We start from the raw sequence: 16,051 nt of genomic DNA, 5'->3' as shown, positions 1-16,051 counted from the left end.
AAAAAACAGCAATTAAGCTCCAGTAGCTGTCAGGAATTGATCCAAGTGCTACAAAGTACTTTGAGTCTCTTGGCATGAAAAATTAATTAGAATATCTGCGTGCTGGTGTGGAAACAATATTCCCTGCTTCGTTTAAAAGTTCTGCCCACATGGTACGAGCGCGAAGCCACCGTCCCCGTAGGGCCGGCTCCCTGAGATCCGCCTTTCCCCAACTCGCCCCCGCCCCGGCTCGGATGGACTCTGGGTCCACTTTTGCTGCTTCTTACTAGGGTGAGGCTCTTTCCCCTCATTCCCGAGTTTTCTCAAGTATCTGGCTCGCCAGTGCCTGAGAGTTTTCCACTCAGAGTAGGTTCCCACGTACCCTGAAACAGCGTGGATGGTGGAGTGTGGGCCATGCACGGACACTGACCGTGTGCTCGTGATGTCACGGCCAGTCCCAGGTGTGAATGGACGACGGGGACCCGTCTTTCGAGTCTCCCAGACCCAGTTAGGGCCAGTGATTGTTGGGCCCACGGGACGATGAGGCCTCGTGGTCGGGAACCTCCCGCCGTCCTCCACCCCGGTCTGCCGGGGCTGGTGGCCCGGCCCTCACGAGGCCACAGGCCACCGGGAGGCAATAAACATGGCATTCGAGGTCATTCGTGCTGGTTCCCGTAACCCTTCTTTCAGAAAAGATAGACAAGTTTAATAGTCATTTTTAGATATTTTCAAGGTATGTGTCCGTCACGTCAGAGCAAGCTGCTTGCAATTAAATATGATTTCACGGAAATCCATGCCCCCCATGCATATGGACGTAGGCTTGTGCAGAACGCCTCGGGGCGGATGCACGCAGGCACCGCAGGGGCAGGGAATGCTCCTCTGCACTCGAGGAATCTCAGCTCTCAGCTGAACGTGACGCTCTCATTTCACGTGAGGCCCCAGACCACAGCTCTGTCGTTTCAAATGAACGAGCCCGATCAGCACAGTAAACCTCAAGGGGCTTTGTGAGCGCGAGAACCGCACTCCGCAGAACAGGAGTCACCGTGTCCAGCTGGCCTCATCCTCCCCCCTCATCCTCCCCTCATCCTCCCCCCTAGTTTCCACCCCAACCCCCCAAATGCTCTGTGCTGGGAGACAAAGGTCCGCCCTCGGAGCTTCACCTGCCGGCCCTGCGCCTCCTGGCACGTCCTGTGTCAGCCTGGCCGAGCCTCGCCCCCAGGCCCCACACCCGCAGCTCCGGGGACGGCAAGGGGAGCCGGGCCTCGTCCTTCTCCGTCACGCTGCTGTCACCGCACAAGCACACCAGCAACGGCGTACACGAAGTGCCACGTAAAACCGAACTCCAATCCAAATGCACCACTTACTGCCCTCACCACCGGCGGCAAAAATAGCAGGTTTTCAAGTTGTTTTTTTTTAACATAGCAAAGGTCTAATTAGTAAATCCTCAAAAGTGTAAACCAAGGACACTTCATCCAGAGCATCTGGGCGGCTCGGTCGGTGAAGCATCTGCCTTCGGCTCAGGTCATGATCTCGGGTCCTGGGATCGAGTCCCGCGTCCTCTCCCTGCGTCTGCTGCTCCTTCTGCTCCTCCCCGTGCTCATGCTCTCTCTCTCTCTCTCTCTCTCTCTGTCAAATAAAACTGTTTTATTTAAAAAAAGGCCACTTGGGGCACCTGGTGGCTCAGAGGTTAAGCATCTGCCCTCTGCTCAGGGCGTGATTCCCGGTCCCGGGATCGAGTCCCACCTCGGGCTCCCTGTATGGAGCCTGCTTCTCCCTCTGCCTGTGTCTCTGCCTCTCTCTCTGTGTCTCTCATGAATAAATAAATCTTGTAAAAAAAAATCTTGAAAAAAAAAAAGGGCACTTTACCCAGTTATCTGCAACTTAAAGGCTAAATTGTGCCCCCGCCCCCACCCGAGATATGTTGGAGTCCTAAGCCCCCGGCCCCCAAGGACGGGACCTGACGCGGAGACAGGGCATTTCTGAAGGTGGCCCACTTGCAACGAGGCCATGCGGGCCCCGGGGCAGCGTGCCGTGTCCCCACGGAGGCTCGTCACGGGTACGGCCAGGCTGAGGGAAGCAGTGGGCAGGCCCAGGTTAGGATGGTGGACGTGCCAGCGAGGGTGCCAGGGACGCGGGCGGAGGCCGGAGGCTTTGCGGGCCTCAGGTGGCGAAGCCCCGTGACACAGGGACCTCAGGCTGGTCTCCAGGCCGCGGGGGGCCGAGTCCCTGTGGTCCGCAGCCCCACGTGGTGCCTCAATCTGGCGGCCCCGGGGAGCTAACACAAGGGTTTTGTGTCTTCTCTGTGAAAACGGAGGCTTTCAGACTGTCTGCTGTGATGAATCAGGGCTGTTGTGTTTTCTTATTTTTCATTGCTTAGGGACTGGCCTTTTAAAAAAAATACAATAAAAATGAATTGGAAAAAAAAAAGTGAATTTAGAAACGACATGCAAAATACAAAGCCATTTCCTCAGTAGGGAGTTAAATGTGCCAACATCCATGCTGTCAAAACGCCCCCCGTTTGTGCACCAAGCCCCGCGCTCCGGGTCTGGCGGGTCTGGGGGGGCGGCCACGGCCCCAGCTGGACCCACCCCCCGCCCCCGGGCGCCGAGCCCGCGGCTCCAGGTCCCCGTCTGCCAACGCGTGAGCCCAGGACCCCAGCACCAGGAGGGCACGGCGACGACCCCCCGGCCCTCTTCCAGACAATGTCTTACTGTGGAATTAGGCAATTATTAGTTTGGGGGCGGAATGCTTGAAAATGGGCTCTAAAGTATTTCCAATAAACAGCCCACCAGGCAGGCACCCCAGCTCGCACGGGACAGGGCCCTCCCACGGCTCTCCGGGGTCCCGCGGGTGCCGGGAAACCTCTCCTGAAAACCACGAGCCTCAAACCTGGCCGGCCGCTGTGAACCCCCAGGGGGGAGGCCGCCCACCCCTTCCTCTTGGCCCCCACCCTCCACGCCCCTCGCTCTGTTCCACGCGGCAGGTGCAGGCAGCCGGGGGCAGGGGAAGGGCGGGAGCTGGGACTGGCCTCCACCCGTCCCCGCCGCGCCCGAGGGGTCTCTGCTTCCTGCGGCGTCTCCCCACCCCGGGCATCCTGGGGGGACACCTCTGGAGTCACTGGGCGGGGACCCCGGGGCAGCGCTCCCCCCTTTCCCCGCAGCGCCACCCTATTGGGCCAGTCCTTCCTGGAGACCACCCGTGGGTGCCAGTGACCCCCCACCCCGGAGCCTCCTGCAGCCGCCACGCTGGGTCTCGGGGTGAAATGTCCCTTCACCCAGGAGGCAGCATGACCGGGGGCCTCCCCACACCTGAGTCGCCAGTCCTTCTACCCCCCCAGGTCCCGAGAGCTCTCCCACCCGTGTGTGGCGCCCCTCTGGAGCCGGCTCTACCCCCAGCACCCCTGCCAGACTCTGCTGGGGGAGCCACCACCCCCCCTCACCTGCCCACAGGGTCTCCCGCAGGGACCAGCTCCCAGCAGGCCTGGCCCCTCGGCGGCCACCTCAGTCAGCCCCGCAGCAGGCACGGGGTGCAACCCCTGCTCCTTCTCCCTCTGGGGCTGGAAGGGAGGCAGCAGGTGGGTGCTGGGGGGGGGGTCCTGGCTGTGTCCTCACGCGGCAGAGAGTGAGCCCGGGGGTCCCCTCCTCGATAAGGCCACGAATCCCAGCCCAGCCCCACCTTCCTGACCTCATCTGCCCCTATTCGCCCCGCAAAGTCCCCTCTCCAAGTGCCACCTGTCTGGGGTTAGGGCTTCACCCAGAGGATTTGGGGCCAGACCTTCAGTGCAGAGCAGGCCCCACAGAGGAGGGGACAGGGCACAGCGGGCTCAGCGGTGCCATTTATTCCCCCTGGAATGTGTATCGTTTGCTCTTAAAACCGAAAAGAGAAAATACATGCGATGACATTGGATGAGTCTGTGAGGGGACGAGTTCCCGGGGCTGCGCTCAAGCCCGCGGCCCTAAGACCGGCTCTCGCCCCCTGCTCTCCAGCGGTCTCCTCTCCTCGGCCAGCAAGGCCTCACCCCTGCCCGCAGCTCCTCCCTCCCCGCCCACCTGCCCCCCCTCCCCTGCCACTGCCCCCGGGGGAGGGCACAGCGCCCCCGCCTGAGAACCCAGGCCCCACGTGGACAAGAATCCCACAGTCAGCCACGAGGAAAAAGTAAGTCCGCAATGATCTTTTTTTTTTGATAAGCAGAAAAAAATAAAAGTAACTCCTCCATTATGTACCCAGAACAGGGTGCCCGGAGCTGTCCCTCCACGTCGGGCACCGCACCCCACACCACGCCCCACAGGAGCTCGAGGGGTCGAGGGGTCACCTGCCAGCAGCGCGACCCACACACCTCGCCGCTGCTCATCACGCTCCTGTGTCCCCAGCCCCGTGAGCGACCCGAGGGAAGCAGGACCGCGGGGACCAGCACACGTGCCCTTGCCCCGAGCACCGCCTGGCACGAGGCCGCTCCAGATCGCCCACGGCCCACAGCCCACGCGCTCCGCGAGGCCCCCAGGATGTTGCGGTCTCGGGCAGGCGGCGGCACCGCGGGGAAAGCTGCCCCGTCGCAGAGAAGCTCCAGCTCTGGCCCTTCGTGTGTTGGCCCCACCATGCAGCCAGGCCCCAGACCCGCCGACCCCAGCCGCCCAGGAGCCCCAGCCAGCCCCCCTGCCCTACCCCGTACCCCCCCCACCCTGTCCCCCACTTCCCATCAGGTCCCCTCGGGCCGCCACGGTGGCCTCACCACACAGGGGGGCCTGGACGTCCTCCCGGAGCTGTGTCCGCAGGGCGTCTGCCGACAGCAAGACAGCTCCGAGACGCACAACCGGACGATGGGTCCCCGTGTGGAGCAAGCCAAGGTCACAGCCCTCACTCGACAGGTGGCAGGTGACAGGTGAGGTCAGCTGAGCTCCCCAGGCCGCTGCCTCCTGCCCCTGCCTGCACCTTCTCACGGGGACCCAGGGCTGGCCGCCTTCAGAGGAGGAACAGGGGACGTGGCCCCACTGCAGGTCCCCGGGGCAAGGGACTCACGGGGAACCCCGCAAGGCCCCGGGGCTGTGCTCAGCCAGGGCGGTGGGAGGCCAAGGGTTCTGCGAGGCGCCCTGCAAGGGTTAATCCCGAGCTCGAGGCCGCGGGAGCTGAAGCCAGGGCCCAGCAGAGGGGCGGCCCCGCCGGCTGTCGCTCGCTCTCGGTCTCTCGCTCTTGTTTTCCGCCTGAGCGAACATTGTCCACTCGGCCCCTCGCCGGTGAGCGCAGCCAGCACGGAGGAGGCAGTGCAGGCGCGGTGCGGGGTGCGGGGTGCGGGGTGCGGGGTGCGGGGTGCGGGGTGCGGGGTGCCGTGCGGGAGCGCCTCTGCCCCGAGTCAGCCCACACGGGCGGGGAGGGCGGTGACGTTCCACTGTCAGCGCAGGGAGGAGGCCGGAGGGTCCAGACACCCGCTGGGCCATCGCGGCTCGGGGCCAGGACGGCAGCCTGCACTGTCCTCCCTCGGACAGCCGGGTGTCCCGGGTAACGGAGTCGTAGGTCACTAGCGATGCCCGTACTCCCGAGTCCTTTATCCATAAAAATATCCAATTTTATGAAGCACTTTCCTGCACATAAAATCCAAAAGTTGCCAAAAATCTGCAAGTTCTTCCATGTCCCTTTTACGGTTCAGAAAACTGGCTAGAAATCATCCCACTTCCCTCAGGATCTAGGACACGCTTATCCGATTGAATTTAGAAAATACTGATGGACACGGGATGCTTGAGGGCACGATTCAGAAAATCAAATAAGAGGCACTGAGGGGGGCACTTGGGATGGGCACTGGGTGTTATGCTGTATGTTGGCAAATGGAACTCCGATAAAAAAAAATAATAAATATAATGATAATATAATAAATAATATAAAATAATAAATGAAATAATATAATAATAATAATAATAAAAGAGGACTCCATTTGCCGGAATCCCACTTTTCTGCCGCTTGTCAGAAACAGCCCAGCATGTGACCGCCCCTGACTCAGGGAAGGCTCGGCCGACCTGACCGCTGACCACAGGCTGTGCTGCGGCCAACCACTAAGGAGGACACCCCCCGGCCCAGCAAACCCACAGGCCTGGGTGCCCTGAACCAGAAGAGGCCCCGAGTCCCCAAAGGGCCTGAAAGGACCCTCTGCCGGCGGAGGGGCCTGGGGGCCTCGCCCGGGCTTCCGGACGTTGCCTCCCTGCGGGAACCCCGACCCCCCGCCCCGCCCCGCCCGAAGCAGGGCTGCAGAGGAAACCATGAGCTCAGGAAAATGCCTCCCAGAGTCTGAGACTGCAGAAAGGACTGTGCCCGGACCCAGGAGGCCCTGCAGGAGTCCGAGTGCATCAAGTCAGAACTGGGTCCGGGGGTGGGGGTGGGGGGCTCTGCAACACCTGTCAGCTCAGAGAGGGAGGGGGACCTGGTCCAGCCAGCCCTGACCTGGAGGTCAGGGGGTCAGGGGGCAGAGACAGGAGGAGGTGGGGTGTCCCCATCCAGGACGGAGTGGGAGGTGGTGCAGCGAGCGCCCCAGCAGAGCAGAGCCCTGTCAGGGCCCCCCCCCCCCGTGCCTGCAGGCCTCCAGGGCAGCCCCCCACTCACTGGGGACCTGGTATCAGGGCCCAGGGCAAGCTCCTGGAGGGGTCCCGCTGAGGACCGTCAGGACGGTCTGCAGACTCCCCAGGACCCCCCAGTTCTCCAGGCTCGCGGTCCTGCCAGTGTGCGTGTGGCCCACCTGCTCCCCGACTCCGCCAGGGCTCCTCTCGCTTCCGGTCACCCCTCTCTGTGCCAAGTCGGCCCAGGGGGGCCCCACTCCCCATAGATAGGTTGGGGAGGCTCCTGCTGGGCCGATGTCTTGTTCACAGGTTCACAGGCAGGTGCGATGGAGGGCAGCGCAGGCCTGGGGCGGGGAGGCCTTGCGGGCTCCCAGGGGGTACGGGCCAGGCAGTTTGTCTGCCCACCCGGCTTCTCGCCCCAACTTTCCTCAGCAGCCCCTTATCTGCCGAGCTTCAGAGCTGGGCCAGCACCTCTGGACAGCTGCTGGAGCGGGTCCATCAGCTTGGGCCCTAGGCCAGGGGGGCAGGGGCCCGAGGGGAGCAGGGGGCCCAAGGGGGCCTGACAGCATGTGGGGAGCAGGACCCGAAGGGACAGGGTGGCCGAGGGGAGCAGTGGGCACGAGGGAGGCGGGGGCCCGAGGGGGGCTGGGAGCACGTGGGGAGCAGGACCCCAAGGGGCCGGGAGGGCTCGAGGGAGGCTGGGGGCTCTAAGGAGTGGGGGGCTGAGGGGGGCAGGGGGCGGGGGTGGCTGATCAGAGCAAGTGGCTGGAGTCCCCAGGAGTCGGGACAGCACCCCTGGCATCACTTGGGCTGGCATCTGTGGCCTCCCCTGGGGCACACTTCCCGTGCACAGCTCTGGTCCACACTCACCTGCACCTGTGGGTCGACACCGCAGGTCCCAGGATGCCACTGGGGTGCCAGGGGCCAACCCCACGCGGAGGCACATGGACCCCAGCTCAGGCCTCCTGGGCCCCGGAGCGGTGATGGCTGCTGCCCCAGGGCGTGTGAGGAGCCGGAGGGGCCGGAGGGGCCGCAGCGTCCCCCAAGGCAGGCCGGCGAGTCCCAGGCACTATGCGCTCACCAGCTCTCAGGGCGCAGGAGGCGGCGCACGGGGCTCCCGGGCGGTGGGGACGGGAGACAATTACGGCCCCAAAGGGAAGGCCCTTGCTGCGTGGAGCCCAACAGGCCCTGCAAGGCTTCGGGCACGTGAGTATGATACGTGGCATCGTGGGAGGTTTTCCTAAATACATCAGTATTACACATGCAAACCTCAACCGTTACTTTTTTTTTATTGACACAGGAAAACTTGCTATTTTTGAGTTTTTGGAGATATCGATCAAGACCAAAAATCTCTGAGTATCAAGGTTTAAATAGAACACACATCAGGGCACTTCTGTTTTATTTGGCCCACGAAAAGGCCAAGAAACGCCACTGTTTACTGGGCACAAATATCAGGATGTTTGGTCTACAACAGGCACTTCTCTTCATAACTGACATTAAATTCATTCAACTCAGGACGTCACTCAAAGCTCAAACTGCCAAGTACGTGAGTCTCAGTTTCTCAGCACCTACCTCCAATCACGCGTGCTTTTCCACGCACTCGGACAGTCTCCGGGATTCACACCTCTCAAGCCAGCAGGTGGGGGGGGGGGGGGGGGGGCAGCGGACCAGCCCTGAACTCACCAGAACCTAAGGCCCTCCTTCGTGTTTTGTGGACAAAAAAAAAAAGGCAATCCGGGTACTGTATTTTTAAATAAAAACTTTATTTATGACTTAAGGTAGCAGCTAACAATTTGAGAAAGCTTCAGGAGATATTACTTTCACGTGGGGGTACATGTGCACCTTGGAGAATATTTGGCCAAGTCATAAAGTTAGCATTCTTATCTGTAAAGTGCTGAGGAGCTTACTTCCGGTGACGCCCGCATTAACGTTTGTAAACCACTCGGTAAGTACAACACGATACATAAACCCACGTGGAGCGTCGGGGACTCACGCTCACCCGCACACCCCGAGACGCCCGCGGGCCCCGGGGCACCTGCGGGACACCCAGCACGCAGGCAGCTGTGCGGCCTGAGTCCCACGGCTGGCCGCCCGCAGCCCCGGCGAGCACCATGAAGGGGCCGCCCAGCACACCTGGGAGACGTGGGCTTTCCAGCACGGGCACCCATACCACTTGACGTGAGGAGGAAGGATTTTGGCGTGGACGCTGGAGTCTACGCACAGGTGAAGGGGTGAGCATTTTGGTTCGAAGCAAACGTTATTTGTGAAACGTTACAGATCGTTTGGTTCCCTAAAACATTAACTGTTAATTTTTAATAGAAAAAAAATATATAAAAACACTACTTTGTTAAAATATACACACAGCACACCCCGCACGTTGGACATCCCAGCTCACTGCAGAAAGCGGAGCCTGTCATGTGCGGACCGGCCCCCTTTGCCACCACGAGCTCTACTCGGGAATCTGAAGACACGCGGGAGAAGTAAAGGCGGCGGCTCTGAGCCGAGGGAGACGTCCTAAGAACGGTCAAGGCATCTCCGTGCTACCGAGTGCGCCGGACTCCCCGCAAGCCCGCAGGTACCAGGACGCCAGGCGGCCCGACGGCTTTGCCTGGGCTCACGCGGTCAGCAGCGGCACCTGCCACACCATGACGGAGGCGGCCAGCTCCTCGGGCCGCTGCTGCCGGGCCCTCCGGCTCACCCTGCGGTGGCCCTGGCCCCCGCACACCACCAGCACCGAGCTGGCCTTCGCCCTCCTGGCCCGTCGCCCTCTGCCCGGCAGGACGCTGGGCAGCCGCAGGAGATCGTAGACGACGCTCTCCTCCGACCTGGGCTCCAGGGAGCCCGAGCCCTGCGACGGCGTCAGGGACCCGGACGACGACGAGACCTCACTCCTGTGTGTCCCGGCCCCCAGCGAGGCGCCCAGCCAGACGGCGTCCGGGCTGCCCTGACTCGGGCCCTCGCTGGGGGGCACGTCCTTCTGCTCTTCCTCCTGGGGGTCCGCACAGGCTGGCGGGCTGTCCGTGGGCTTGTCCTTGTCCGTCTTGAGGGCAGCGGTGGCCATGACCAGGAACTTGACGGGCCCGTTGTGCGCGTGGTAGGAGACCATGCCTCTTCCTGAGCAGGGATCAGTCGGCAACGGCCGCATGCAACAGACGGAATCACAGAGAAATCAACAGGCACCCCCCTCTCTCGTCCGAGCCACCCCAACCCCCGTGGAACTCCGATACCAGGCACAGCGTCAAGTGAGGAGAGCTGCCCGGCCGCGCACTCTCAAGGACTTGCAGCGGATCCACGGAAACATCCGCAGCGAGGGTCTGAGATCCTGATGCCCACATGGGCCCCGCAGAGCACCGCCGCCCTGCGCCCCGTAAGGGGCCTCCCTGCCCACTCCCTGCAGACAGGGACCTAAGTCTTGACTGAAAAATTAAATGCTGGAAATGGGTTGGTTTTAGGCACAAGAGGTTTAAAGGGCCAGTAGCTTCTTGCCATGTCTCAGTACCAGAGGGTTCCATGGCTTAGAATGAGCTCCCTCCATGGTTTTAATTAACCTGAGGATTGATCAATCACTCATCCATCCATCCATGCATCTACCTTTTATCATCTATCATCTGTCATTGATCATTGACTATCATCTATCTACCTACCATCCATCCATCCATCCATCCGTCCGTCCATCCACCCGTCCATCTGTCCACCCGTCCATCCATCCGTCCATCCGTCCACCCGTCCGTCCATCCGTCCATCCATCCGTCCATCTATCCACCCATCTGTCCATCCATCTATCCATCCACCCATCCATCCCTCCATCCACCCATCCATCCCTCCGTCCATCATCCACCCATCCGTCCATCCATCTATCCCTCCACCCACCCATCCATCCATCCACCCATCCGTCCACCCGTCCATCCATCCGTCCACCCATCCGTCCATCCATCTATCCATCCATCTATCCATCCATCCACCCATCCATCTATCCATCCATCCACCCATCCGTCCATCCATCCGTCCATCCACCCATCCATCCACCCATCCATCCCTCTACCCATCCACCCATCCGTCCATCCATCCGTCCATCCACCCATCCATCCACCCATCCATCCCTCTACCCATCCACCCATCCGTCCATCCATCTATCCATCCATCTATCCATCCATCCACCCATCCATCTATCCATCCATCCACCCATCCGTCCATCCATCCGTCCATCCACCCATCCATCCACCCATCCATCCCTCTACCCATCCACCCATCCGTCCATCCATCCGTCCATCCACCCATCCATCCACCCATCCATCCCTCTACCCATCCATCCATCCGTCCACCCATCCGTCCATCCATCCGTCCATCCACCCATCCATCCACCCATCCATCCCTCTACCCATCCATCCCTCTACCCATCCATCCATCCGTCCACCCATCCATCCATCCATCCGTCCATCCATCCACCCATCCGTCCATCCATCTGTCCACCCATCCGTCCATCCACCCATCCACCCATCCATCCATCCATCTATCCATCCATCCACCCACCCATCTATCCATCTATCCATCCATCCATCCATCCATCCATCCATCCATCCATCCATCCCTCCAGCTATCTAGGGGGGATTTAAGAGCGATGTGAATTTAATCTTAAAATCCTTACCTAACCCAAGAGCACATGTCAGAAACCACCCAGAGGTCTCTTCTGAAACATCCATTACTCCCCCTCCCCGAGTGCCCTGGCCCCATGTTGTCGGGGGACCACAGTGTCCAGGCTTTCAACTGCTTCACAGGTGAGGCAACAGGGACATGGGAAATGTGTGCCCTTCTAACCAGATGCTTTAGGGCTGACACGGGCCTGAGCCCTCCCTTCATCCCACCTTGGCCAAAGCAGATCAAATTACAGGATTCTTTAGCCGGGCGCAAGGCGAGCTGCTGTTCCCCCGTTCCCCCGGGCAGGGCTGAAAACAGCAGGTGCTGGTGGGAACCCCGGGGGTGGGAAGGCTCAGACACCAGTGCAGGAGGTGTCACCGACCTGACAACCTGAGGACACCTCTCCCTGCCACCTAGGGAAGGAGAGCACGTGCGTACCTACACACCCGGCTCCACGCCTGACGTGCACCTCAGACGCCATCAGGCCGGTTCGAGCAGGGACATTTCATGCAACATGAAGAGCTGCAAACAGCTCGTAAACATGCAGGTAAGACACATGATGATGAGGGCACGCGTGAGCCGCGGAGGAGAGTTAAGCACGATCGTGGGGGGAAGGGGCACCTTGGGTCAGGGTGACACCCCAGTCCCGCACCAGTTGCAGGTGGGCGTGACCCCTTCACCACCACGGAGCCTGCGCACATCCATTCCACGCAATGTTGTGTGTGTGCAAAATATAGATCATAAGAAAAACAGAAAACAGGAGACGAATGAACAAAACTGGGATCCTTAGCCCTACAGGTGGGTCATTTCTGTGAAGCACAGACCTGTTCATGACAGGAGTCCCATGAAACGTCCTAGAGTTGTCATTAGGAAGAAACTGCGGAAACAGAACCTCATAAACATCCTGGTGAGTTTCCCATAAATCTTTTTCTCCGAGATTTTTTTTCCCACGTGGCTGATACCATGTAATCAACATTAAATTTAAGACCCTGGGCAGCCCGAGTGGCTTGGCAGTTGAGCACCTGCCTTCGGCCCAGGGCATGACCCCGGGGTCCTGGGATCGAGTCCCACATCGGGCTCCCCACGGGGAGCCTGCTTCTCCCTCTGCCTGTGTCTCTGCCCCTCTCTGTGGATCTCTCATGAATAAATAAATAAATAAAATATTTTAAAAAAATAAAATTTGAGATCCTGGTTTTCCTTATAGACTTGACACTGCTCTGTGATCACTCAAACATCACCTGCACCAGCTCATTATGTTCTAAAACCCACTACAGCCTTTTCTTACACATCTCTTCACCCCTGATTTTGAAGTCGTGTCCTATTTTGTGCTACGGAAAACCGAATGCCGTGTCAAGTATCTCTATTTGCATCTTGCTTTGTTCATGGACTTGGCTGCTTCGCCAGGCAGATTTCTCAACTGAAAAATCCTGAATCCAGACACAAGAGCGTTTTCAGGCTTAGGATCCAAAATGCCAAGCTGTGTCCCGAAGAGACTGCGCCCGTTTGAACTCCTACCAACATTGCAGAAAAAGGGCACCGCAGCTTGTTTGGATGCTGAGCTTCCTTCTTTGCGGTGTGAAGCATAAAAAGCATCCACGCCATTGAGCAAGACCGTATGTAAATGACGGAGAGTAATAGGTAGCGACTGAGGTGACATGAAAACACATTCCTGGGGTAAAATTCTCCCTGGGCCCCAAGAAGCAGAAAAATAAAAGAAAGAACTGAGGATGCAAATGAACAGACTCAGACTACAGAGTATGCGAAAAGGGAAAAAAGCCCAAATAACTGACGCCGTTTAAGCAGCTCCCGGGACACGAAAGCGCGACGGAGACCGCGGGGCTTCTGGAGGCCGGAGGGCGGGACGGGGCCGGGAGGCACAGGCACGCAGCCGCGACCACTCACCAGTCACTTTGGGGATGCCCTGCAGCCGGGGCACGGGCAAGGCCACCACGATGCCCACGCTGGTGCCCACCATCAGCAAGCCGTGGCAGACGAGCAGGCTGGTCACGGACAGGCGCTGGTGCCCTGGGGAGAGAGGGGAGGGGAACGGGCTCTGGTCTCGGCAGCGGCACTGCGCGGGGGCAGGCACCGGGCGCAGGCACCGGGCGCCCGGCCTGGAAATGCCACGGCCTGCAGGTGGGGCGCTCGCCGGGCCCCCAGGCCTCAACCATGCGCTGTGCCCACGACCGCGGCAGGGAGAGAGGAGGGCCGGGCGCCGCTTCCATCCTGGGCACCCAGGTGGTGGCCACGCCCTCCGGGAGAGCGGCCCCTGCACCCCGCGCCCCAGCAGGTGGCTTCCCGCGGCCCCGGGCTCGGTGCGGGCAGCGGCCTGGGCAACGCTCACAGGACACAGCGCAGCCGGAAAGGCCTTCCCAGCTCTGGCTGCTCCTGCGCTTGGTCTGACGGCGAAGGCCCTGCGGTGCCGCCCCACGGGGGGCTCCCGGGCGGGATCCCGGCCTCCAGGATGTTCAGGGGCTCCCAGCCTTCCCTGTGGGCTGTCAGGCCAGGCATACATGAGAACGGTCCAGCCTGCCCGCGGCCCCGAGGGTCGGTGTGCTCTCCTCCCCGCAGGCCTGACGGCTACTCTGCACGTCTGCGGCCCACCTGCAGCTCACCTTGCTGAAAACACATGCAGACGGGCCAACACCGAGGCCACAGGGAGAGCGACACGGCCGCTCTTACGACTTCCCTTGCGATGGCAAAAAACAAACAAACAAAAAAACACCCAGAAACCCTCCAAAACCTCAAACTAAACCTACATAAACAAAAAGATTCAGTTTTGTCTGTCAGTGTAGACTCACGTGCTGGTTGAAAGCTAACGGGGTTTCTGTTCCCCAGAAGCCTGTTCGGGGGACTGGGTTTGGAGCTGGGCGGGCGCTGCGTGCGACTCTGTTTGGGGTCAAATACGTGTAAAGCTATAGGGACACGTGCGCAGGCAGTTTCTGAAGTGGATGAAACCAACTCCCACCCCGACTACCAAGTGGGATGGGAGCTGCCGGGAGGCTCGCCTCTGTGCTCGTGCTGGACACCTCGACGGGCGACGGACGCGGCCCCGAGCCTCAGAGCGTGGTCGGCACCCGGTGGGGCTGCTGCTGGTGGGCCCCGGCCAGCCCCGAGCCCTGACGACGCCAGGCCCCTCCCTCGGCTTTGCTGATTCACAGCTGGTCCCGACTCCGCTCCCATCTGCTCAACTTCCTCTTGATGTGGTCCACGCACGTCCTTTCTAAAGTTACACTGATTTTTTTTAAAAAACCTCATTTGGCCTTTCTATGCGGCGAGGTCTCTCCTGGGAGGCAAGGTGCCCACGCGGTGGGGACACGGAGGGGCTGGCTTACCACGACCTTTCACAACTTTTCTGCCAAAATATTCTCCCTTGGACCTTCCGGACAAAGCAGGAAAGCCCACGTCACAGGGGAAGCAGCTGCACTGCTCACGACCCACAGGCAGCAGGTCCGTGCGACGTCTTTGCAGGGAACCCTGCGCCTTCTAACCCGGAGTCTGCTCCACGGGGTCCGCGTGCTCCTGACCAGCGGCTCCCCGTCGCCTGCCAGATGGTGTGAAGTGGGACGCGGTCTGTGCCGAGGAGCGTGGGCGCGAGGGTCCGCAGCACTGAACTGTGAGCAGGAGGCGCCGCCCTGCGGGCGCTGCACCGACGTCCTGGAGCACGGCTCAAGCCCCGGCAGCAGCACCGACTCCACGGAGCGACTTCGGGGAAGGGCCTGAGTCACAGCCTCGATTTCACCCCTGACGTCTGCTCCTCCTGCCTGGGGAGGCTTCACCTTCAGAAGGCCCCGGAATCTCGCCGGCCAGCGACAGCGCCAGAGGCTGCCTCCCGTGCCCACTACACGCAGGACACGGCCCTCGGGAGGCTGGCGCCGCGACACGTGCAGGACGCGGTGTCCACATGAGCCGCCGGGCCGTCCCCAGCAGTGCCCGTGAGCGACAGCCCAGCACCCCCCGCCCAGGCGCCTCTGCATGCGAGAGACACGCGCCACGACTTCTGGGGGAAAGTGGGGTGCACCAGGGCCCGTCGCTGGGGACCCGGCCCGAGGCTGAGACGGCTGCTACGACGGAAGGGGAGGCGTGACAGATGCCACCTGGCCCTGAGCGGAGCTAAATCCCACTCGCACGCCCACCCTCCCCCTAGGCTGTTCAGCTGCAGGGGCGATGACCTCCGAGGGGAGCGGGAGACACAGGTCTGGTGTAAAACACCCCCACGCGCTGGAGCACAGAGGCAAGGGATTCGGGGGGACGGGGTCAGCGACAGGTGTGTCGGCCTTGGAGAGAGACTGGCGTGAAGACCGGGCAGGGGAACCCGGCAGCGGGGGCGGTGCTGTGACCGGGAGGCCGCGCTCGGGGACTCGCTGCACCCCCGCTAGGCCCCGCCAGGGCCCATGTGGCCGTGACCGGCACTCGCAGAGCCATGCAGCTGCACAAACACGGGAGCCGTGGGCTGGAGGCTGAAACCACCACGAAGAGGGCGTGAGAATGGAAGGAGGGCGGTGTGGACGAGGGGGCAGGGCCGGGCGGACGGCGGCCCTGGGGGTGCTGGCCTCTGGGGGTCCGGACCCGCCACGACCCGCCGCGACCTCGGGGAGCGAGCGTGAGGTGACAGCGGGTCGGGGCTCCCAGCACCGCCCCCGGGACGGGCCCAGTGTCATGCCCTCCGTGACGCAGAGCCCGGCGCCAGCACCTGCCCTACCAGCACGTGTGCAAGAGAGAGGCCGTCGCAGCCCCAGCGCAGCTCCCGTGTGCTCACAGGCCCAGGGCGGCCGCGGGCCACTTGGCTGCCAACCCGGACCTTACGCAACCGGGTCTCCTCACAGCACAGAAGCGCCTGCGTTCTCCAAGGAGACACTTGTCAGAGTCACGCCTGCGCTGTCTCCTCGCCACACGCA

At 61.3% G+C, this 16,051-nt stretch overlaps 1 protein-coding gene across 5 annotated transcripts in view; it reads right to left on the bottom strand.

Moving 5' to 3' along the window:
• Window positions 1-8,260: 8,260 nt before the first annotated feature.
• The window catches only part of ARHGEF10 (Rho guanine nucleotide exchange factor 10), a 99,966-nt gene continuing 92,175 nt past the window's right edge, over window positions 8,261-16,051 (bottom strand). For all 5 annotated transcript variants that reach the window (XM_072775770.1, XM_072775768.1, XM_072775771.1 and 2 more), the window contains 2 exons: window positions 13,056-13,178; window positions 8,261-9,632 (listed from right to left, as the gene is read on the bottom strand). In XM_072775770.1, the coding sequence (XP_072631871.1) occupies window positions 9,133-9,632; window positions 13,056-13,178 (623 nt within the window). In that variant the 3' untranslated portion in view covers window positions 8,261-9,132. The remainder of the gene's footprint in view (window positions 9,633-13,055; window positions 13,179-16,051) is intronic.

The sequence above is a fragment of the Canis lupus genome, chromosome 15, assembly GCF_048164855.1.
Source record: "Canis lupus baileyi chromosome 15, mCanLup2.hap1, whole genome shotgun sequence".
Taxonomy (NCBI): Eukaryota; Metazoa; Chordata; class Mammalia; order Carnivora; family Canidae; genus Canis; species Canis lupus.
This window is presented reverse-complemented; position numbering and strand designations above follow the sequence as displayed.